The sequence below is a fragment of the Marmota flaviventris genome, chromosome 5 (genome assembly GCF_047511675.1).
Source record: "Marmota flaviventris isolate mMarFla1 chromosome 5, mMarFla1.hap1, whole genome shotgun sequence".
NCBI classification, from domain to species: domain Eukaryota; kingdom Metazoa; phylum Chordata; class Mammalia; order Rodentia; family Sciuridae; genus Marmota; species Marmota flaviventris.
In genome coordinates, this window is record NC_092502.1 from 6,480,310 (window position 1) to 6,503,780 (window position 23,471).

General features: G+C 43.8%; 1 protein-coding gene across 6 annotated transcripts; it reads right to left on the reverse strand.

The window, feature by feature from the left end:
• Positions 1-948: 948 nt before the first annotated feature.
• On the reverse strand, positions 949-22,759 carry LOC114084149 (butyrophilin subfamily 1 member A1-like). Of its 6 annotated transcripts, none has more exons than XM_071611959.1 (11): positions 22,683-22,759; positions 21,678-21,843; positions 21,375-21,573; positions 14,309-14,656; positions 12,114-12,392; positions 10,561-10,677; positions 9,250-9,270; positions 9,135-9,161; positions 9,009-9,035; positions 5,274-5,321; positions 949-1,918 (listed from the first exon to the last, which is right to left on the reverse strand). In XM_071611959.1, the coding sequence occupies exons 3-11, from the start codon at positions 21,439-21,441 to the stop codon at positions 1,365-1,367; spliced, it is 1,488 nt and encodes a 495-aa protein (XP_071468060.1). In that variant the 5' UTR covers positions 21,442-21,573; positions 21,678-21,843; positions 22,683-22,759; the 3' UTR covers positions 949-1,364. The 6 variants fall into 6 exon arrangements, with proteins under 6 accessions (XP_071468060.1, XP_071468059.1, XP_071468061.1 ...); XM_071611958.1 differs by lacking the exons at positions 5,274-5,321; positions 22,683-22,759 and adding exons at positions 2,389-2,529; positions 22,016-22,143; XM_071611960.1 differs by lacking the exon at positions 5,274-5,321.
• Between the last annotated feature and the right edge of the window lie 712 nt (positions 22,760-23,471).

Genomic DNA, 23,471 nt, shown 5'->3' on the forward strand with positions numbered 1-23,471 from the left:
CAACATGTAACTATGAGGATCGTAGGATGCTTTTCTGGTTACCTTCATGAGAATATGCCACAAACCTTCCCTGAGCTGATGTGTGACTTTGCTCTCCAAACTGCAATGTGTGAGAGTTCAAATCTCTCTTTAATTCCCTGGGGTTTTGCTCACCTGAGCTAATCTGTGGGTGGCATTTAGGACACTTTGAGCTTCCTATCAATGTTTCTGGGGTATGTGTCTTACTTTGTTTCTCAGAGGCTCCATTTATGCAGCTGGGTGACTTTGGGAGGAAGGAGAAGTCTTGGAACTGACCTTCCAGTTTGGCCTTTAATCTACTTTTGGCAGCTCAGTTTGACCACTTACCTTGGGATCTACAAAATGTATAAGAATCTTAGCCTATGGTTAACACAGAGCAGAGAATGACTAGATGGACTTGAAGTAGTCAGTGAGCACTGTGAAGTACTGCTCAAGGTTAACTGATTTTATATTGGAAGGTGAAGAGTTCCTTGAAATTTTATATACACCCTGTGTCTCTTAATGTAATTTTGGTAAAAATGGCACAATGGATTCTCAATATCAAATTGACTGTATGCCACGAATTTACATAACATTTGTTAATTAAATATATAAAATTGATAATGATGATAAGAAAATATGTTATATAATGTAGGGACTTGGAGAGGGATATATGGTGCTTCTTTTTTTTTTTTAAATTTCATACAGATATTTTTATTTATATTTTTTATAATTTAGATGATTTATTTTTATTTTTTTAAAGAGAGAGAGAGAATTTTTTTTAATATTTGTATTTTTAGTTTTTGGCGGACACAACATCTTTGTTTGTATGTGGTGCTGAGGATCGAACCCCGGCCGCACACATGCCAGGCGAGTGCGCTACCGCTTGAGCCACATCCCCAGCCCATATATGGTGCTTCTTGAATAAAAAACTCTTTGAGTACAGGTGTGTCAGTTGCTACAAGAGGCAAGTTTATTGAGGTCATGGCTCTGTGTATAAAACCGGGTTCAGGTCACTGATTTTGGATCAAAGAAATTTGTGGAAATAGGCAGTACTTGATGTTTAGCTCTGAAGAACCAATAGGTTATTAGTGAAAGTAAAATACTCTGAATTGACAGTGAGGCAAGGTGAGAAACATCAAAGAGATGTTTGTTGAGAAATGAAGCTAATCAGTTTCAGTAGTAATTAGCTAGGATGGCAGAGTTTAATGAGCAGTGGAACTGGCCACGTGAGCAGGACCACCCTTAGTCCCCCAAGACTGGGAGAAGCCAGGGCCCTTGGGGGTTCCTCTAACCCCAGCCCTGCAGCATCCTGGCTGGGGAATGGCCACTGCTTTCATTGTCTATGAGGATGACCCCTGGAGACTCTAGAGAAAGCGAGAACCACCTGGCACCTGGAGGATCTTAAACGCCTGTTTTTCTCCTGGGATATGAGGCCCAGGGGAAAAATATGGCTTCAAAGGCTGGGTGAACTTGCTTTTGAAAGTATAGAGAATGGAAGATGCCTTCACATCATAGAAAGAGATCAACCCTTTCTCATACTGTAAAAATATCCCCACTATTTTAAGGGGTGGGTTTTCAACATTAACAACAAAACGTGGCACAGAAAGGGCATCATACCTCCTATCAATCCGGGAAATGGACCAGAAACCATTCTCAGGACTGGTGTAATTATATGATATTTTTCGTTTAACTGAATCCAAGCAGAGCCCTACATTCCATGTGTACTTGTCTGGTACTTCAACCTCCCAGTAGTGAAGGCCACTAGAGAAGCTCTTTTGGCCCAGCACAAATGGGGCAAGAGTAAATCGAGCAGATTTATCAGGAACATCTTGCTTCATAGGCAGGGTTTCGACATGTTTCCCACTGTGTGACACATGAAGAGAAGGGTGAGCTGTGTCTGCATCCAGTGTGATGTCCTCTGCAGAAGGAAGGAGATGAGTCACTTGTGAGCATAAGAAAAGACACTGGGGGAGGGGGGAAGTTAAGATAGAGGAATAGAGAGGGTCACTTTCTTGGCAGTTCTGTGGTGTGAGACCAAGAAATACACAGGTAGATTCTCAGCAAGGTCGGTGAACAAAATAAGGTGTTTGTGTGGGGGGGTTCAATTGGAATTTAAAGCAGATCAAGGACTCAGGAGGTTGAATATAATAAAATAAGGAAGAAATCCCCAGTGCCGCAGCCACTATTGGGGATGGAGGCACCAGCCAGAGTGGTCCCTCCACCAGCAAAGTTGAGGGAGAAGAGAATTAAAGGTGACTGCATTATAAGGAGGCCTGAGGTATGTCTGGGTCCAAAGAGTTTAGACACCAAAACCACTATCCAGCTAAACTAAAAGTTGCACTGCATTGCATCCCTTTGTGGGAAAGAAGCCCCTTCTCTCCTACCTACCTGAAGAGGACAGAAGAATCATTTTGCAGCTATGGCATGGGGGCAGCAGCTGAGGGCACAAATTCCTGGCTAACTCGAGTTTATCCCAAAATATAAGTCTTGCAAACCCACACTTCATTACACAGAATGTGCCTAAGTAACCTGGAGAAAATCAAACTGGGAGAGAGGTTTACACAGGGGACATAGGTCCTGGAAACCCACCCAGCTCTTCCCCTCCCCCTCCAAGCTGCTGCTTGCAGGACAAGCTTGGAGAGACCCACCTAGCTGGGAATTTGATAGGGTGGGGCTGGAGAGACTGAGTTTGGAGACTGAAACCAAGACCAGGAAATGTGAGGTCTGCAGGTGACATAGTGGACTGAGAATTTGCTCCTCCATCACATGAGTGAAACCCAGGGAGATCCTGGGGTGCAGACTTCCAGCATGGACGGGCAGTTGCTGGGCCCTGGAGATGCCTGATTTAAAATCTCCAGACCAACTGGCATGCAGGGAAGGGCCTGGAGCCCCACCATGCCTAAACCCCGCCTCTAGGAGTTTGACCTATGGCATTGCCTCTGTCACTCTAGCAACCCCACCCTGAGGGAGGAGCAAGCATCACACTCCAGAGAACCTCACCTAACACTGCTGAGAAAGGAGTGAGAATCTTAAACTGCAACAGAAAAATTCTTTAATTTTCTTTGAATTTTTTTCCTTTCTCCTTTTCAGTGTATAATTGTGACTTTGATAATTCATGGACATTTATACATATTCATATTTGTGAGTTTTTTCTCATTCCTAGCAGTTTTGAAGCCAGTTATCTTTCATAAATTAGTTTTAGGAAGACTAGGATGTTTGATTAGTATATTTCAGTTTTTGAAAATCTTCTTTTATATTTATTTATGGAACTTTTAATTTACATATGTAAATATATTAAATATATATTATATAAAATATATATATTTTTCTACCTTTTCTCTTTCCCTGGATTCTCTTTCTCTCTTTTCTTCTGCTAACAGCCGATCACTATTGTTCTCTCTTTCATGACTCCTTTAATTTTTTACTTCTATCTTCTCTCCTCTTCCCTCATAGTCATCACATCTTATATCATTTCTGTTCTCTCCCTGTCCACCGTATTCAAAATTGTAAACACTTTTTGCAAACTCATTGTTTTTTTGTGTGTAGGAAATAATGTATCATTTCTATTTATTGTGACAATTAACATTTAGAAGTCATAGCAGGAACTTTTGTTTTAATGCTGTATATTGTTTGCATTGTTTGTTGTTATTATTTGTTTCCCCTTAAATGGTGAGATACTGGAAACCTTCAGGGACACTATAAGTTCATAGGGTAGAATTTCTACTGCCTCAGATCCATAGTGTTAGATTTGTACATATACACAAACAACAGGAAAAAGCAATGGAACAAATCATGATACTTGTTGTCCCAAACAAACCAAGATACCTCAATAATTGACATCATAGTGGAAGAAATCCATTGACATCACAGTGGAAGAAATGTCAGAGAAGGAGTTCAGAATGTACATAGTTAAGTTGATCTATGAGGTAAAGAATGATGTAAGGAGTGAAATCAGAGGAAAAATACAGAAAGTGAAAGATCATTTCAATAAAGAGATAGAAATTCTGAGAAGAAAAATCAAGCAGAAATCCTCAAAGTGAAGGAATCAGGAAACCAAATTAAAAATTCAATGGAAAGCATCACCAACAGACTAGACCACTTGGAAAACAGAGTTTCAGGCAATGAACAGAAAATGTGTAATCTTGAAAATATAGTTGACCATGGAGAAGAGATATTAAGATACCATGAACAGAACTTCTGAGAAATATGAGATAACCTGAAAAAAACAAATTTAAGATGTATAAGGATAGATGACGCCTCGGGGGGTTCAAATCAAAACAATGCCCAATCTTTTCAATGAAGTAATATCATTTCCCAAATCTAAAGAATGAAATAACAAATCAACTGCAGGAGGCTAACAGAACCACAGATATACAGAATTAGAACATGCCTTTCCAAAGGCACATTATTATGAAAATGCCAACCTGAACTAGGATAGAGTTTTAGAGGCAGCCAGATGACAGCTCACATTTATAGGGAAACCAATCCAGATCTCAGCTGATTTATCCACCAAGACCCTCAATGGTAGGAGGTCTTTAAATGATATATGCCAATCTCTAAAACAAATTGGATGCCAGCCAAGAATACTATACCCAGCTAAATTAAGCTTTAGAATTGATGATGAAATAAAACCTTCCATGATAAACAGTGTTAAAATAATTCACAACTAGAAAGTCTGCACTATATATAATACACACTCAATTAAGTATTTCATGAAAAAGAAATAAAAAATAAAAGTGAAATCTAGCAAAGGGGGGAAATACACTAAAGAAATAGTAAGTCAAGGGAGAAACTAATTCAAATTAAAAATCATAAATCAATCACAATGATAAGGATAACAAAAATCATTTCTCAGTAAAAACATTGAATGTAAATGGCCTTAACTCATTAAGGAAAAGATATAGACTGGCAGATTGTATTAAAAAATAAGTCTCAACTATTTGCTGTTTCTAAGAAACTGATCTCATAGGCAAAGACATCCACAGACCGAAGGTCAGAGGATGGGAAGAAATCATGTCATTTACATGGATCTAGTAAACAAGTAGGGGTTTCCATCTTCATATCAGATAAAGTGGACTTGAAGGCAGAGTTAATCAGAAGAGACAGAGAAGGAAATTTCATACTTTTAAAGGGAATTATACATCAACAGGACATATCAATCATAAACATTTATGCCCCAAACAATGAAGCATCTATATATATCACACAAACACTTCTCAATTTCAAGAATCAAATAGACAACAATAGAATAATACTGGGTGACTTTAACTCACCTATCTCACCACTGGATGGATCCCCCAAACATAGACTACATAAAGAAGCTACAGAACAAAAAATTACAATTAATAATTTGGATGTAACAGACATATATAGACTATTTCATCCATCAATAACTAAATATGCTTTCTTCTCAGCAGCACACAGATCCTTCTCTAAAAGAGACCATATCTTATGCCACAATGCAACTCTTAGAAAATACAAAAAACAAAGATAATACCTGGCATTTTATCAGATCATAATAGACTAAAATTAGAAATCAATGATAAAATAAAAAATAGAAGCTACTCTAACACTGGAAACATTTAAATAATATGCTGTTGAATATCCAATGGGTAGCAGAAGAAATCAGGGATAAAATTAAAAATATTTACACATAAATGAGAATAGTGATACAATATACAAAATCTCTGGAACACTATGAAGGCAGTCCTAAGAGGAAAGTTCATTGAATTGAGCTCATTCATTAAAAGAATAGAGGGTCAACAAATAAATAGTTCAATATTATATCTTAAAGCACTAGAAAGAGAACAAATCAACATCAAAAGCACTAGAAGACATCAAATGATTAAAATTAGTGCTAAAATCAATGAACTCGAAACAAACAAAAAAATCCCCCCAAAAAACCAATGAAAGAAAAAGTTGGTTCTTTGCAAAAAATAAAAAAAATTATAAACCCTTAGCCAAGCTAACAAAGAGAGAAGTTTCATATTACTAAATTACTTGCTATAATTAATTAATTATTTGCATGAAAAAGGAATTATCACAGGGGACACTACTGAAATAGAAATAATAGTCAGAAATTACCCTGAAAATTGATACTCTAATAAAATAGAAAGTCTTGAGACATCAGAAAATTTCTAGAGACATATGACCTACGCAAACTGAATCAGGATGATATAGAAAATTTAAACAGATAAATTTCAAGCAATGACATTGTAAATGCCATCAAAAGCCTACCAACAAACCAAAGCCCAGGACCAGATGGATTCTCAGTGGAGTTCTACCAGACCATCAGAGAAGAACTAACACCAATCCTCCTCAAATTATTCCATGAAATAGAAAAGGAGGGAACCCTTTCAACTCATACCATGAAGCTTGTATCACCCTGATACCCAAACTGGACAAACATATGAAGGAAAGGAAACTTCAGACAAATATACTTGATGAACATAGATACAAAAGTTCTTAATAAAATACTGGCAAATTTCCTACAAACACATATTTAAAAAATGGTGCACCATGATTAAGTGCAGTTCATCATAGGGATTCGACTTTGGTTCAACCTGTGGAAATCAATAAATGGAATTTATCATATCAATACATTTAAATAAAAGAATCACATGATTAACTTGATAGATCCCAATAGAGAAAAACTGAAAACATTCCTTTGAAAACTGGAACAAGACAGGAATGCCTTCTTTCCCCATTTCTATTTAATAGTCCTGGAAACCCCAGCCAGAGCAAATAGAAGAAAAAAAAATTAAAGGTTTATGAATAGGAAAATAAGAACCCCAAACTATCACTATTTGCTGATGACGTGATTCTATTTTTAGAATACCCCCCCAAAAAAACAGCAACAGAAAACGTTTAAATGAATTCATTAAATTAGCGAGATTTAAATTAATACCCAAAGATCAATTGCTTCCCTACATCAGTGATGAATCAACTGAAAGAGAAATTAAAAAACTACCCCATTTACAATAGCCTCAGAAAATGTTTGGGAATCAATCTAACAAAAGAGATGAAGGACAATGAAATATAATGAAAACTACAGAACACTATGAAATGAAATTGAAGAAGGCTTCAGAAGATGTAAAGACCTCCCATTCTGCAGGATAGGTAGAATTCATATTGTGAAAATGGCCATACTACCAAAAGCACTATACAGATTGAATGCAGTTCCTATTAAAAGTCCAATGACATTATTCATAGAAATAGAAAGAATTCATAAAAATAATTTGGAAAAATAAGAGGCCCACAATAGCCAAAGCAATCCTGAGTAAGGAAAGAGAAGCACGAGGCATCAAAGTACCAGACCTTAAATTACACTACAGAGTTATATTAACAAAAAGGGTGGATACTGGCACCCAAACAGACATGAAGACCAATAGTACAGAACAGAAGACACAGAGACAAACCCAAATAAACACAGTTATCTCACTCTAGACAAAGGTGCCATCAACATATATTGGAGAAAATATAGCCTCTCCAACAAATGATGCTGGGAAAATTGAAATTCCATATGCAGGAAAATGAAATTAAGACTGTATTCATCACCCTGCATGAAACTCGACTCAAAGTGGACCAAGGATATAGGCATTTGACGGGAGAGCCTGCACCTACTAGAAGAAAACGTAGGCCCATCATGGTGGCCTAAGAACACACTTCCTCAGTAAGACTCCTAAAGTGTAAGACGTAAAATCAAGAATCAATAAATAGGATGATATGAAACTATAAAGCTTCTTCTCAGCAAAGGAAACAATCAGGTATGTGAAGAGAAAGCCTATAGAATGGGAGAAATCTTTGCCACCTGCACTTCAGATAGAGCACTAATCTCCAGGATGTATAAAGAACTCAAAAAATTTAAGATGAAAACAATAAATAACACTTTCAATTAATGGGCAAAGAAATGAACAGACACTTCACAGAAAAAGAAATATGATCAATCAGCAATTGAAAAAATGCTCAATATCTCTAACAATTAGAGACGTGAAAATTAAAATTAAACTGAAATTTCTTCTCACTCCACTCAGAATAGCAATTATCAAGAATATATGTGAGAGAAAACACTGGTGAGGATGTGGGGAGACAAGGTACACTCATCCAGTGTTGGGGGACTGAAAATTGGTGCAATCACTCTGGAAAGCAGTATGGAGATTCCTCAGAAAATTTAGAGCAGAACCCAGTTATCCCAATCCTCATTTATACCCAAAGGACATAAAATAAGCATATTACAATGATGCAGCAACATGTAATATTTACAGCAGCTCAACTCACAATAGCTAAGCTATGGGATCAATCTAGGTGCCCTTCCAAAGATGAATGGATAAAGAAAACATGGTACTTATGCACAAATGAATATTATTCAGCCATAAAGAAAAATGTAATTATGGCATTTGCTGGTAAATGGATGGAACTGGAGACTATGATATACTAAGTGAAATAGGCTAAACCCAAAAAACCAAAGGCCAAATGTTGTCCCTGATATTCAGATGCTAACACAACATAAGGGAAAATAGAAGTTCACTGGATTAGATGAAGGGGAATGAAGGGGAGGGAGCATGGATAACAATAGAAAGGGCAATAGAATGAACCAGACATATCTTTCCTGTGTTCATATGTGAACACATGACCAGTATAACTCCATCCATTTACCAGCAAATGCCATCTCTTCATCATCACCCCAGAAAGTCCTGTGGTGGTGGTCACAAGGGGATGGTGGGGACATGCTCCTCACGGAGCAGAGCTTGCTTGTCAGGTCAGAAGTGATTGTGCTGCCCAGAGCTCATGCACGCATTTATGGCAGTCTAGCTAGACCACCTCTCCCATAGCGGGACTTGGGTCCTAACCAACTTAGGTCCCTACATGCAGTGTCTAAGCATTGTCTTTGCCTACTTGCATCCTCTGGATCATATGGGAAGAAATTTTTGTACACAATAGAATCCCAGACAGCTTAGAGGACAGGCATGAGGCCATTCTTAGCCACACCTCCTTCTCTGTGCACCTACCTGCATATCTCCGAGCTTCCTCCAGATCTGCAATGAGATGGACACATCCAGGGTTAGCTGGGTGACGGGGACAGTGAGGTTTTGCAGTAATGGGCATGCGGGACAAGGGGGACGGGCTTCACTTACCTATCCCTCCTATTGAACTTCGTTCCTCTGTAATCAATCACAGGGAGAGATCAGTGTTTGGAGGACAAAATGGCTGGAATTTTAAGTGAGCATAGAACAGAGACATAGAACTTACCAAGTTCTTCAGAGAGAGTCTCTAAAGAGAAAACACAGAGGTGAAGAGAGATGAGTCTCTGAAATGCCAATCAAGTTCATCCTGGGTTTTGCTATGTGATGGGAAGGGACCACTGAACATGTGGGCCATGTTGCTGGACTCTGAGGAGCACAGACTGATAGGACACCTTGTCTTATGTTCCCACACTGGACATGCCCAGTGCCTGAAATCCTGAATGCCCTGAGCCTTTACAATTTGCTTCTTATGTCCACCACAGTCTGCTGCTCATCAGTGGCCATTGCTCTGGGTCAGTTTATCTCCATGGCATTTCTGAGGCCACAGCCACTCTTTCCTGTCCACTCAGCACACACTTATTGAGGACGCACTTCAGTGCTGCTGCTGCTCTATGTACTAGGGACATCACCATGAACAAATAGGGTCTCTTCCCCTCAGGGCCATTGAGAGACACCTGTCAATCATAGCTCAATGCTAGGAGTATGGGCTACAGAGAACAAAGACCTCTTCTCCCCTGCAGACTTAGCAAGTGATTTTATTCATTTCGAATTACACATAAAATTTTCTGCAGGCCAGCGCCACCCTCAGAAGCCCTGAGCAGACAACTACCCAGTGGGCTTCTTGGGCTGCACCCAACTAACAAGAAGAAGGACTTTGTCACACACCTAATGTTAATGATTTATATGAATGTGACTAAGTGACAGGCATTTGGCCTCTGTGACTGGTTTATGGAACCACCTGAAATCCTGTGGGTTCAGGATGAGAAACTCATTAGCACTGCCCATTAGCTCTTCAAGCAGACATCACAGATCCAGCTCTCCCAATGCATGTGGGTGTGAATTGGTCCCACCAATGCAGCCCCTCACCTGCAACCAGGGTCTACTACTCCTCTATGTTAGGGAATGGCTGCAGTGAATAAGGTCACATGGCCCCATCTGGTCACAAGCACAGAACCATGCACTGTGACCTTGAGGGAGTCATGGCTGCCGTGAACCATATCACATAGACTGATTTGTCACATGCACAGAGCTCCATGTGATGTGAGAGTTAGTGAGGCAGGGCCGAGAAGTCTTGGAGAGGACTCAATCCCTCCTGAACAAGTGGTTCTCCTTGTCTGCATGGGCAGACTAAAGCAAGCACACAGTCCAAGATGAGGTCAAGCACAAGATTTGATTGTGCAGGTGAATGACCTCTTCCTCCTCAGGTGATTCCTCTGCAATTGTAATGATGAAGGATCCTGAGTCCATTTCCCTGTTAACTTTATAGCTATCCCATGAAAATGCCAAAAATGATGTGAGCCCCACTCTTTCCATTTACCTTTGGCTTTTGTGGTCCTCATGAGGATAGCACTGATGACCGCCAAGCTGACAGCCACAAGAACATCAAACACAGCCAGCACCACAGTCCAGGGGCTCACCCTGGTGAACAGGTCACCTGGAAAACAGGACCATGGCTCTGAGATCTAGGCTGACTGCAGGTGGCCTGGCTGATGGGGACGAGTCCTTCCTGTTTCCTCATGGAGACGTCACCAGGCATCAGAGACCTCAAGCCTCCCCAGCCCTCCCAGCACTCCTAAGGACCTCCGCTTCCTGCCTCCCCCCAGCCTGGGCAGGCCCCGAACTGCCCTGTCAAACAGGCAGCTATGTGGACAGGCTGAAGAGAGGAAAGTAACCCAGCAGGCACTGTGAGACCAGCTCCACATGCAGTGCTCCCGCTGGGAAGCCCACTGGGTAGTTGTCTGCTCAGGGCTTCTGAGGATGGCGCTGGCCTGCCTGGGCTGAGGGCTGAGCTGTTCAGGGTGCCTGAGGGAAATGCCAGGGCATCCCAATGCCCCTAACGGTACTGCCACGCAGAGCCCACCTGGGGTAAGATCTGCAGGAAGTTCAGAATCATGTGAGATCCTCTGGGGCCAGCTCTTGAGGAACAGACTGCAGATACAATACACCTTCACCTGCCCTCCCCCTCCCTCCTGAGGTACTAACTGCCTTCATCATGGGTCCCTTTGTCCAGTTGTCCTCGTCGTCACATAGATGTGTGTCTAAGGGCAGGCTGAGGACTGAAGGGACACAGGTGCACACTGGGTGGGGGAGTTTTCCAGAAAAGAGAGCTCCTGATTTAGGTATTGAAGGACCAGCAGAAAATGCCACTTCAGGGGAGATACAAAGATAGTGCCCCCCAGTGCCCATGAGCACCAGAGGGTGGGTATGTACAGGTGCTGATGTGAGGTGCCAGGAAGGGTGGGGCAAGCTGGGGAGAGAAGGGCCTGAGAACACCCTGGAGCACAGACTGCACTCTGCTCCCTGACTGGGAGAGGGAGGGGTGGTGCAGGGCAGAGTTGGGGGCAGGCTGTGTTTCCCTGACAGACACTCTGCAGAGGTGGAGGGCACACCTGGGTGCTTGGTCCTCTCTGCCTGTGAAAAGAATTGTGTCATTAACCCTTATTCCAACCTCACAAGGACACACTATTATTAGCCCTTTTTACTAGTTGGAACCTGAGCACAAAACAGTCTGCATGTGTCAAGGTCACAGAGGTGGCTGTGATAAGCACATTAGGTAAACTTGACAAGTGGGGGAAGAATCTCAATTGTTGTGCAGGGTGAGTCCGGGCAGTGGAAAGTTCCAGGGGGCTCTGACAGACCCCTGTCAACCCTGTTACCCTTGAAGGCTTTGGCATATCCACTTCTACCCTGTGAAATAATGACCTTGTTGACCTCAGCAGGAGTGCACAGGGGTACATCTGAGGAAGTCCCCACTCAAGAGTGACAAGGCACCCACTGGACCCTCATTGCAGTCTGTGTCAGGGGTCTCTGCTCCTCACAGCTTTCTATCTGCACTGGAACCTCTGGAGGAGCACCTGGGAGGGAACTGACCTGCCATGGACACGTGGCCCTTCTTCTCATTGAGGACAGGGTTCCTGATGGAACAAGTCACATGTTCTCTGGAACTTTCCTCTACTGAGACAGAGGACTCCACGCGGAACAGGCTGTCTCCTTCTACTGAGTTTGCCTCTGAGGCAGGTTCCAGTTGGAGTTGTCCTGGGCCACTCCACTGTACCTCTGGCTCCGGGTACCACCCAGGGGATGTGCAGGTCAGCTTAATGCTCCCACTGGGACCAGGTTCAACATGAATATGAGGATCCTGGCCTGAGGCTGGGATTGAGAGAGGGAGAGAGAGAGATAAAAAGAGACTGTTGTGTTAGGAGGCCAATGGCTCTGCCCCCTGAAGCCAATGGACTTTGGCTTACTGGTCAACCTGCAGGCTCTGAACTCTCCTGCTTGTGAAAGCTGGAGTATGAAAATTGTGCACCCAAAAGACGTTTTTTATGTTTTTGAGAAAGAAATTGAATTTGTTAGACCAGTGCGTATACAAGCGGTCAAACACCATCTGGACCATTTTCTTTCCCCCTTTCCTTTGAGTGCAGGACTCATCCTTTCTTTTCTTGCTCACTATAGTTGGGCTGAGACCCTCCATCCATCCATTTAGCGTGGTTGAGAACTGAAGGGCACATGTGGATTAGAGGCTCCTGTGGTAAACTGCTCCCCAACATTCACTCACCCTCCTCCTGCTCAGGCCTCCTGCAGAAATTCTTCTCATAGGGGAAGCCCTGGGGCTGTTGTCTGGTGCAATAGGCCAGGGCTCTGTGTGAGACACACTAGCCAGGTGGCTGTGGGACTAGCATTCCTGTATGATTTATAGGGGTTAAGCTGCACCTGCATGGCCACATGCAGGAGGTAGCTGCCTTACCTGGACAGCACATTCTGGGGTAATGAACTTCTTAGCTGGGGAAGTCCCTACCCAGCTGTGGAGCACCTTCCCACTTCCTGCTCTAAGGAGTGGCCTTCAGATGCTGACAAGTCTGAATGGAAATGCTCTAGACAATATCAATAGAGAAAGGGGGTGTGGCTTCCCCTCAGGCTATCTCTGTCCTCCAGATCTGAAGCATAGGGGTGGTTGTGAGACAGCTACAGTTGGGAGATAAGGGTGTGATATTGTCCTTAGTGGGGAATAAAGTTCAGGATATTTCTACTGCCCATGGTAAACTATAAATTCAACTATACATTTGGATATGCTGGAGATACTTTGGATTCTTACAGTGTTGAGTGGGTTCCCTTATGTTGTGCCTAATATATGCACATACTTCAAATTTGAAAGCTGAACATAGGCCCTAGTTTCTTTTAATTCTGTGTGTTTTTCGGTAAGAGAAACATATACCACTTTTTCTTCTGCTGAGGAGAAATTCTGAGTAGTAGTATATGGGAGAACCTCTCCTGCAATCATGTAATAAAATGTAGATTGCTGGGAATTCATTAGTGACCCACTGTTGAAGCTCAGAACACACATGTGCAAGCATAAGGCCCTAGTATCCCAGGCCTAGCTTCAAGGGGAAAGGTGTGTGCTTGCAAGGAATCTGGGCACAAAGTGGGACAGCTGTGGGAAGCTGTTCTCTGTTTGCTGGCAGAAGTCCTCTGAGCCAGAGCAGAAGCATCTGGGATCTGGCAAATCCAGTGTCTAGGAAAGAAACCTTCCTCACTCTTTCAGCCACTCAGGACAGGAGGGGAGCCACATCTCTGTAGAAGAGGGATGTAAGGCACAAACACAAGCTGTGACCTGAACAGACAAGGGTGTTTAAGAAGAGTGTACAACACCATGTCCGACTGCTCAGTGGCACGTCTGTGTGCATTGGAATGAGGTCAGACAGTCAGGCTTGCTGGTGGACTGCTCAGAACCCTCCTGCACATCAAGCTGCTTCTGGGTTTTGGAAAAGAGAGTGACATCTTCAGACCAAGAAGTGTCTCTAGGACATTTCAGAGTTAGGACACACTGTGCTCCCTGCTTACACCTCCCCTTCAGCAGTCACAGAGAGAAAGAAAAGGGAGGAGAGTGGATTTCTACTGAGACATGGTGCAGCCAGAGTGGGCCGCCCAGGTGAGGCTCAGCTCTGGCATTCTGGATTCCAGCTCCCTGTTTGTGTGGACTCAGCCACCTCTGGCCATGCACACCACAGAGTGCTGTTAGGAAAAAACTACAACACACTATGTCTCAGAGTATTCATGCCAGGGCTCACCTGTGACTAACAGCTTGAACTGTGCTTCACTGTACCCTGTGGAGCTGGCAAATAAACACCTGTAGTCCCCTCCATCTGAAGTCCGGATGGGCTGGAGCCTCAAGGCCACCTGCCCTTGGCTGATGTTCCCCTTCAGAAACTGGGTCCTCCCACAATATTCTAGTCGCTGCTGCTCCACGTGTTCCTGGCCATTCCTATAGTCATGCACCAGGCCCGACTGATGATTTTTGTACCATGTCACCTCCATTTGCTGCGCATCCATGGCTGGCCTGAGGTGGCAGGAGAACACAGCCTCTTTCCCCACCATGGCAATGACTGGTGATCTTGGTCCCATCACCTGGAATTGCCCTGCAAGTGATGGAGAGAAAGGAGGATAAAGTCATTCCTCAGTCTGGGGCAGGCATGGTTGGGATTGAGGAGAGAAGCAGACCAGCTGCATTAGCACCATGAGCCGACCTAACACAGGGAGGCTGGCAACATTAGCAGAGGAGGCAAGAGAGGCCCAGATGCTGATGGCACCTCAGGGAAACCTGCAGATATTCAACTTTGCTCTTCCAGTGGCCTAGGGTGGGAAGTAAGTTCATATAATCCATTATGATTTCCCATAAGAAGTGTATGTGTTACAGAGATCATCCTGATTATAGATATGAGGGAATCAGCCAATGGGTGATTCGGGTACTTGTCCTATTGTATGTAATTATTAAGATGAAAAGCAAGCATTATAGTAATGAGTATACTATGTTTCTTTGCGTTAAAGAATGGAGTAAAATATAAGTTCGATGAATTAAGATATATATTCTACATATATGCTCATACATATTTGTTCTACAACTATATATGTTCTACATATATATTTTAAAATATATTTTCAAAGCAATTAGAATAATTTTATGCTACAAAATAATACTGACAGAATATTTTCTCAGGTATAAGATCAGTGTGACAGGTCACATATTCCAGCTCCTGTGCTGGCTGGGCCCATGTCACCTCACCCCAGAGCTGGAGAGAGCAGCACCAGGTGGAGGGGAGGGCAGCTCTGCCTGGCTCTGGACAGACCTCAGGCTCTGAGCTGCTCCAGCCCCATGTGCCTCCTCAGGGAGCATCCCAAGGCCACAGGCTGGGAAGGTGCAGCAGGGCCTGAGACACTGAGGCTGAGAGACTTCCTGGAGGTGGAGATGCCCCAGAGCAGCATGAGCTGAGCCCTGGGTCCACACCCAGGGGCGGCATCACCAGGACTGAGTGTGTTCCAAAACTGTGAAGCACTAGTGGAGGAAACTAAAGAAGCAAAAATCAAAGGAACTGTATCGCAGTATTTATGGACTAAAAAGATGAATTAATATTTTTAAAAGTTCCTACTGCCCACTGAGATCAACATGAGCTCTGCTGTCTCTGGCGTAAACCAATGTGCCCACAAGTCAGGATGGCACACTGTGTTCTCAAGTGTAGCTGTGAGGTCTCTCCACACAAGAACCACTATGTGCAGCAAGGTGGTTGCTAATTAAGTGGACATAACCATTACATAGCGTGTGATTTTCAGCACACACTGTGTAGGACACAGCACCATGTTTTAAATTGATTTAAAAAAAATAAAATGTAAAATGGTTTATTCACAATTAATAGACTCCAAATCCTGAATGTCCCTGTGGAAACGCACAGCTCATGAAGAGTGGACACCCTCCAGCAGGCAGAGTGAGGCAGCCTGAGCACAGCTGCTAGTTTCTAAGGACCTCAGTTGTGGAGTGAGCAGAGCACTAGGTGCTGTCATGGACACAGGCACACATCAGCACAAGGGACAAGGAGCCCAGAGCTCAGCCCACACCTAGGCTGTGGTCTAAATCCAGCAAGGGTCCAAGAATGTGGACTGTGGAAAGGACACAGCTTAATGAACAGAGCTGAGTGAACTGAATATCCTCAGGTGGAAGAGTAAAATCTGACCCTCTGCACACCAGGGTTAGATAACCTGCGTTAGGTAATAAGTGTAAAACCCCCAAATGTATCATTTTTATAAGAAAATGAAAAATGCTGCCTGGAATTGGTGTTGCCAATAATTTTTGAATATGATACAAAAAAATAGAGGGGATAAAAGCCAAAATGAACCAGCGGGTACCATCAAATAACCAGGTCACACAGCAGAGACAAGCCAAAGGACACCCAAAGAGGAGAAAGCAGGTGTTCCAGCCACGGATGTGTCAGAGGCCAAAACTCAGGAAAATGAACAGTGAAAAATAAGCTAATACAAAACCATAAAGAGATATGAGTAGACATTTTCCAAGGAACAAACATATGACCAGCAAGAATATGGAAAGATTTTTATCAGTCATTGAGAAAAGCAAACCAAGCCACCAGGAGATGCTCCCTTTAAACCAAAGTGGAAAGGCTTTTGTAGAAAGAGCAGAAGCATCAGCTAGGATGTGGAGGAAGGTAGCCCTTGCATGCTCGAGCTGGGAATGTGCTGGAGCAGCCTTTGGCAAACAGAAAAACCATAGGATCCTGCAACCTCACCTCCCAGTGTGCCTCCAAGAGAAAACCAAATGAGATATCACCTCACTTCCATGAAAAGGCAATTACCATCAAAAAGACAAAGAGAAGAAGGTTGGTCAGGATGTGGAGGAATGGAACCCTTGCACACTGTTGTGGAGATGCTAATTAGCCCAGCCATTGTCAGGAACAGCATGGAGGTTCTTAAAATTATTAAAATTAGACTGGGCATGGTGGCACATGCCAGTGGCTCAGGAGGCTGAGGCTGGAGAATCATGAGTTCAAGGCCACACTTAGCAATTTAGCAAAGCACTAAGCAACTAAATGAGATCCTGTCTCTAATAAAATACAAAATAGGGCTGGGGATGTGGCTCAATGATTGAGTACTCCTGAATTCAATCCCCAGTACCTCCCGCAAAAAATAAATAAATAAATTACAACAGGAGGCAGTAATGATTCTACTGTATACATAGACAAAGGAAATGAAATTGGCAAGCACAGTGGTGCACACCTGTATTCCCAGTGACTGGGGAAACTCAGGCAGGAGGATCTCAAGCTCAAGACAAGCTTTGATATTTTATCAAGACCCCTTTCCAAAAAGAAAAAAAAGAAAGAAAGAAGAAAGAAAGAAAGAAAAAGAAAAGAAAAATCTGGGGGTGGGGTGTCCTCACTTAGTGGTGCTGTGTCCCTGGGTGGAAAGGTTAAAAAAAATTAAAATTAATGAAGTGAAACACCAATCCCAATACCAAAGAGACTTCTATGCTCCTGAGTTTCTTGCGGCACTATGCAGAGTATCCAGGATACTAAATCAGCCCAGGTCTCCAGTAATACGTGAGTGGATTAAAGAGAAGTGGCACATACACAGAATGGAGTTATTCCAGCTTAAAAAACAATGAAATCTGTCCTTTATGGACAACAGGGTGGGATCTGCAGATCCTCAGGTGAAGTGAAAGAAGCCAGGCTAGGAGAAGTTCTGCAGGACTGCGCTCCTACCCAGCACCCCAGCAGGGGGAGCTCCAGGAAGCTGAGAGCAGAATGGGCACAAGGGGGAGAGAGGGAGGAGCTACCTGGAGGCTGCGCAGTGGGCCCTGGGCGCAGCTCTCTGGGTGATGGGAGGTGGTGGGCTGCCTACAGCAGAGTACTGCAAGCAACAGCGACCCACTGTGCTTCTCAGAAGTAGAAGGAAGGTACTGAAGACTTCACCATGACAGGTGGTGTGTTTGAGGAGGCACAGATAGTTACCCTGACTTAACATTTTGCAATAGATAAAAATATGAAAGCATCATATTGTACAACATGAAAATATACATATCTATGTTGATATGTACCAGATAAAATCAATTAAAATTGAAAATAAATTATCAAAAGCCTTGAAAGGTATGTGCACTACTTTCCTAGTCCTCAATTCACTTAACATTTTTAAAGTTCCATTTACATGAATGGGTTGTTAAACTACAAATTAAAAAAAAAAAACAAAACAAAACATTTCTGCACAGAAATCTCAGACAAAGCACAGAAACAAATCATTGGGGATTATATCATGTAGGCAGAAAATTAGCTAAACGGAAGTTCATGGTTCCTTTGTCCAGTCCTTCTTCGTCACGTGAGAACAGGGATCTGAACTCCTGTCTTGTTCTTTCTTACAAGGAGTCTCCCATCCCTCCCAAAGCCCCAGGAGACCATTTAATAGGAGTTCTGGAACTCTACCTAGTTAAAATTCAGTAATGGCCTGTAGGGTCATCACCTGTCTATACTGATAGGCTTAATATTCAAGATAGGCTTCACATTGTTTTTTAAGTTTTCTCTAGTGGACAATAGAAACTTTGGCATATCCACAAAAGAGTGCCAGTACTCTTTTTCCTTACTTCTTATTGTCCCCTCTGACTACTCTGTGGTTCATTCTAATGGGTTGGCTCCTGGCTGTCCTTAGACATGGTGAGGGTGGCTTGGGAAGTGAGGGTTTGACCTACGGGCAATACCCCAGCCTCCAGGGACAGGAGGGGCCTGGAGACTGAGTTCTCTCCCCAGTGGGCAATGACTGGCTCAGCCAGGCCTTTGTGAAGAAACTTTCATGACCTCTGAAACAGCCAGGCCAGGTAACCTCCACATGGTGAACACAGCAAGGTACTGCCAGGGGTATACCAGGGAGGACCCCACCTACCTTGCCCTGAGGACCTCCTGCATGTGAGTTTCCCACATTATATCCCCAGTGATGAAACTGGATGTTAAACATCATGCTTCTTTGAGTTCTGAGGGTTGTCACAAGAACCCCTAAGTCCATGGTCAGGAGAACAAAGGTATAGGTAGCCCCTGCTGTGGGTGGTCTTGTGGGCTGAGCCCTTAAGCTGTGGTTCCAGCAACTTTGAGTGGGTGGTGTCATACCTGAGGCGACTCACTGCACACAGAGCTGGTGTGGATGAATCTAGAACTGAGTGGTGTCAGAGAAGGACTTAAAGTGACCTGGCAGCCAATTTAAATGTAAGGGAACAATTGCATCCATCCCTAGGACTTTCCAGTATCAATGCACCATTGAAAATAAGTGTTACCTGCCTAAGAAAGTCACCAGAATGATGTAAAACAACACAAAACAAAATGCTAACAGTTAAAAATGGTTTTCAAGCACCATAGAAAAGGTCAAAAATCAAATTTATTCTGTTTATTTTTTAAAGAGAATTTCCAAAATTGAAAGCTAAAGCAGTGGTACTGGCCTGAACTGTCATCATTAGGGTGCTCAGACAGGTTTCAGAATTCAGTATCTTTGGATTTTGCAATATTTGCATGAACTATACTAGTTCAGTATTCCTACCTGAAAATCACAAATCTGAAGTGTTTCAAAAGCCAAAATGCTGGATTTGGGAAACTTTTGAGGGTCATCTTGGCATTTTCTTAAAAAATTCCAGTTGTCAGAGCATCATGGAGCTCGGTTTTCAAGTCAGTGTGGCACAGCCTGTACTAGGTTGACACTGAAGTCACCAGAAGATGATGAGACAGAGGAAGACCTGACCTTGGGGACAAAAGGACATTAAAATAACTAGGAAATGGCAGGACTTGCTCGTGCTCTGACAGGAGAAGACCCCTCCTGTGTGTGACACAGCGTGACTAGAGGCCAGAGATGAGCACAGCCTGCTCGTCGTCTGCAGGAGGTCCATCATGGAGGACGTCACTTGTCTCACCTCTTTCAACAGGTACTAACAGTGCCACCAGGGGAGATGACAGAGATCAGGGACTCTCCTGCCAGGCTGCAGGACCTCAGCAGGGGCAGCAAATGACAATTGTTTCCAAGAAGAAGAGGCCAGAAGTCCTATATCTGTTTTGCTTGATGACAGAGGACCTCAGACACAAGCTCCTTCTTCAGGTGCCCTGGGGGATGACAGAGGCAGCAAGACACATACCACTAGACTTCTAGATGGCCCTCCTCCTGCTGGATCCCCTTAGACCCAATCCTGATCCCCTTAGACCCAAGCATGCCCTCATTGCTGATCATGGAACCGGAGGAAAGGACTTCAGAGAATCTTACAGCTAAGGGGAAATTAGCAAAAGGAAGTTTTTCACTGAGGTGACCAGGTCCTCTTGCAAGGTGCCAGGTGCCTTCTTGGGATCTTAACAGATGGGGACTTCTGAGGTGGTAGGCTGACACAGCCTACAATCTAAACTTGTCTCCTACCTGTTTTGGAAACCATGTCTACTGATTTTCTTGTCCATCAGGATGGCTTTCTTGGAGTAAATATGTATTTTTTTTTTCTAACATGCTTTGATCTTTCATTTTAATGTTGGTGGTTTTCATTTCAATGGAACGTCTCTGTTTCTATCTATAAGCTCCTGGGTCCTCATGTAGGTCAATTACCTTATTGGAAGTGAGCTTTTCTCTCACATAAACTCTTGTTAAACACCAAAACTTCAAGACATAGGCCACCTCCATATGTCAAAGCCACTCAGGATGCTGTCCCACACACTGGGTGTACGTTTTTCCCAGTCAGGGCCAAACACAACAGGGACAGACACAAGAAATCAAATCCTATGAGAGGAAGAAGCTAAAGACTCCGAGAAGGGTCTGCATATTGGGTGGGAGCAATGGTCCCTGGGGTCCCTGAGTTCTGTCCCCAGGTTTGTCAGAGGGCAGCCAGTGTCCCCAGGAGGCACCTGTACTCCAGGCTCAGCTTTAGAGAAGATGCAAACAAATTTGAGCAGAATTAATCAGAAAAGACCCCTAAGACACAGCTTCAGTAAAAGGTGAAAGATTTATATGATCATAAAAATAAATAAAGATACTGTGTGTTCATCTACAACCATATAGGTATGTATGTGTGTGTGTGTGTGTGTGTGTGTATATACACACACACACACACACATACATACATAATTAAAAAAAAAAAAAAACAGCTTTAGATACTTGGGTCACTTTATCCTCACAAAGGATTGAGAAAAGAACAGGAATCAGCAAGAGCCAGAAGGACAGACTGAATTCAGAAGCATCTGGGCTTCAGCTCCAGCAAAGGGGAATGAGCTGGGCTCAGGGGTACCTGAGGAGGAGGGAGCCTGAGCCAGGCACCAGGGAAAGGAAAGGGCAGCTGTGCCCTTTGTCACTCACCCGCGCCTGGCCAGGGAAGCAGGAGGCAGAGCAGGAGGGTCCTGAGGCTCCTGTTCCAGGGCTGCATCCTGGGGTCTCAGACCTCTGTCCTCCCAGGGGCTGTCCTGGGTCAAGTCCTTCCTCTGGTTCACTGCTGTGCACGCTCTTCCTGAAACACTGTGAACAGGATCCCTGGACAGAGAGCTGGCCTCCTGGACACCTGCATGTGGGAAGCAGAAGCAGGAGGTAAGTGGACTCTTCTTCCACTTGCTCCATAGTAAGGGCAGCTTAGGAGGAAGAAAAGCGAGGCAGGCTGTTGATCACCTGGGAAGCCAGCGCCTCAGGGCAGGGAATATTCTGGCCTAGAAGGCTTTCTATTTTAGGGTCCATGTCGGGTTTTCTGATTCAGAATTGAAAACTGTGCATTAACTGGGGAGGTGACAACTTCATGTGACTGTTATGTCTTCAAATGCTGGATGGGACAGCCAACCTAAAGCCACAGGAGGAAACACTCTTATTAGAGGCCAAATAAAGAATGAGTAAGACTAGCGCCACCTACTGGTGGGCATGCAGGAGGTGCCTTTGGGCTGCAGCCACAGAGGGAACTCTAAAACAGAACCCTGGGGAAAGAAGGTTAATGCTGACTGCAGACATTCACTGACCAAAACCCTGGGGAGGAAACAATGGAGGTCCAGGCGAACTCTCGCGGTCCAGGCGAACTCTCGCACATGGGTTCTTGGAAGCTTTGCCCTCAGAAGTCAGAGCTTAGAATCAAGGCTAACAGGCCTGCTGTAGTGAGGATGGAGCTGGTGTCCCTCTGGGATGCAGGCAGGAAAAGGAAGAGGCTGCATGGGGAGGTGAGAGGTCCAGTCCCAGAGCCACCTGGAAAGGCTGATTGCTGTGTGAGCCACTCACCTGACAGGTGAGTGGGAAAAGGGAGCAGCTCTGCCTCCTGAGGAGGAAGCAGTTAGGCAAATCTAGGGATGGGTTGGAGACTCAGAATCAAATAAGAAAATGGACCCATTTTACTGTGGCTGAACTCATAGAAAGACATGTGAATATGATGATGGCAATATAAATACCATAAATAATACTGCAAAGTACACAAAACAAAACAAAAAACAAGTCTCAGTTTATTCAGCAATTCTGGTGATAAATGGAGCTGAACCCTGCATTTCTCTCTAATTGCCACAGAAACTCAGGTTTCCTAAGGACCCAGTGAAAGTCCTGATCCACCCCCCTTAAGGTTCTAGCAAGAACAAGAATCTTTCTTTTATGATGAGACACAACACTGAGCCTGGGTAGATGAAAAGCAGAAGTGTTACTTACAGGTTGAAGAAGAGCAGGCTGCCAGGCAGGGCCACTGAGAGAGTTGTCCCCAGGGCCAGGAGACAGGCTGGGCTCTGGGGAGCATCTGAGGCAGGATTGGTGGGTTGGGGCTGTCTAGGGTTCTCTGCACCCTGTGGATTGGCTGATTTGAATAATTCCCCAGGTTCCAGGTTCCAGGGGCAGGGTTTCTGGCTCAGGGAGATAGGTAGGTACATGGGGCTCCTGAATGGGAGCCTGATAAGGAAAGGAGTTGGGGTGTGAACTTAATCGGCTGCTCAAGGAGGGAAGCCTTGGGCCTCTAGCCAGAGCCTCCAACTGGCTGCAGACACCCCATTCTCCAGGAAGAAGCAATGTCATATTTGTACTTATGTCATGACACTGGTTCTGGACACAACTTGGGGAGATTTTGAGTGGTGTGCCAAGTCCAACTGGTTTTACAGAGAGGATCCTAATTTGTCCTTGGCAGAGCAGAAACATTTCATACTGGTAAAAATGAGGAAAAGCAATAGTGAAAGCTTCGTTTACAGGGTTAGAATGGAGTTTCTCATTTTTACGGCATTGTTAATCAAATAGAGCTGAGATATTGGGGTCTTGAAACAATATCTCAGTTATCAATGAGTGACTCTGACATTTTTTATTGGTGCATTTCAGTAATACAGAGCATTAGGATTTATTTTCACATAATGATAAAATTATGTAATGTAATTACTCTAGTTCAGTTCCCAGAACTTCTCCTTCCTCTCCCATCCTGCTTTTCCTGATCCCTTCCCTCTACTGTACTGATTTTTC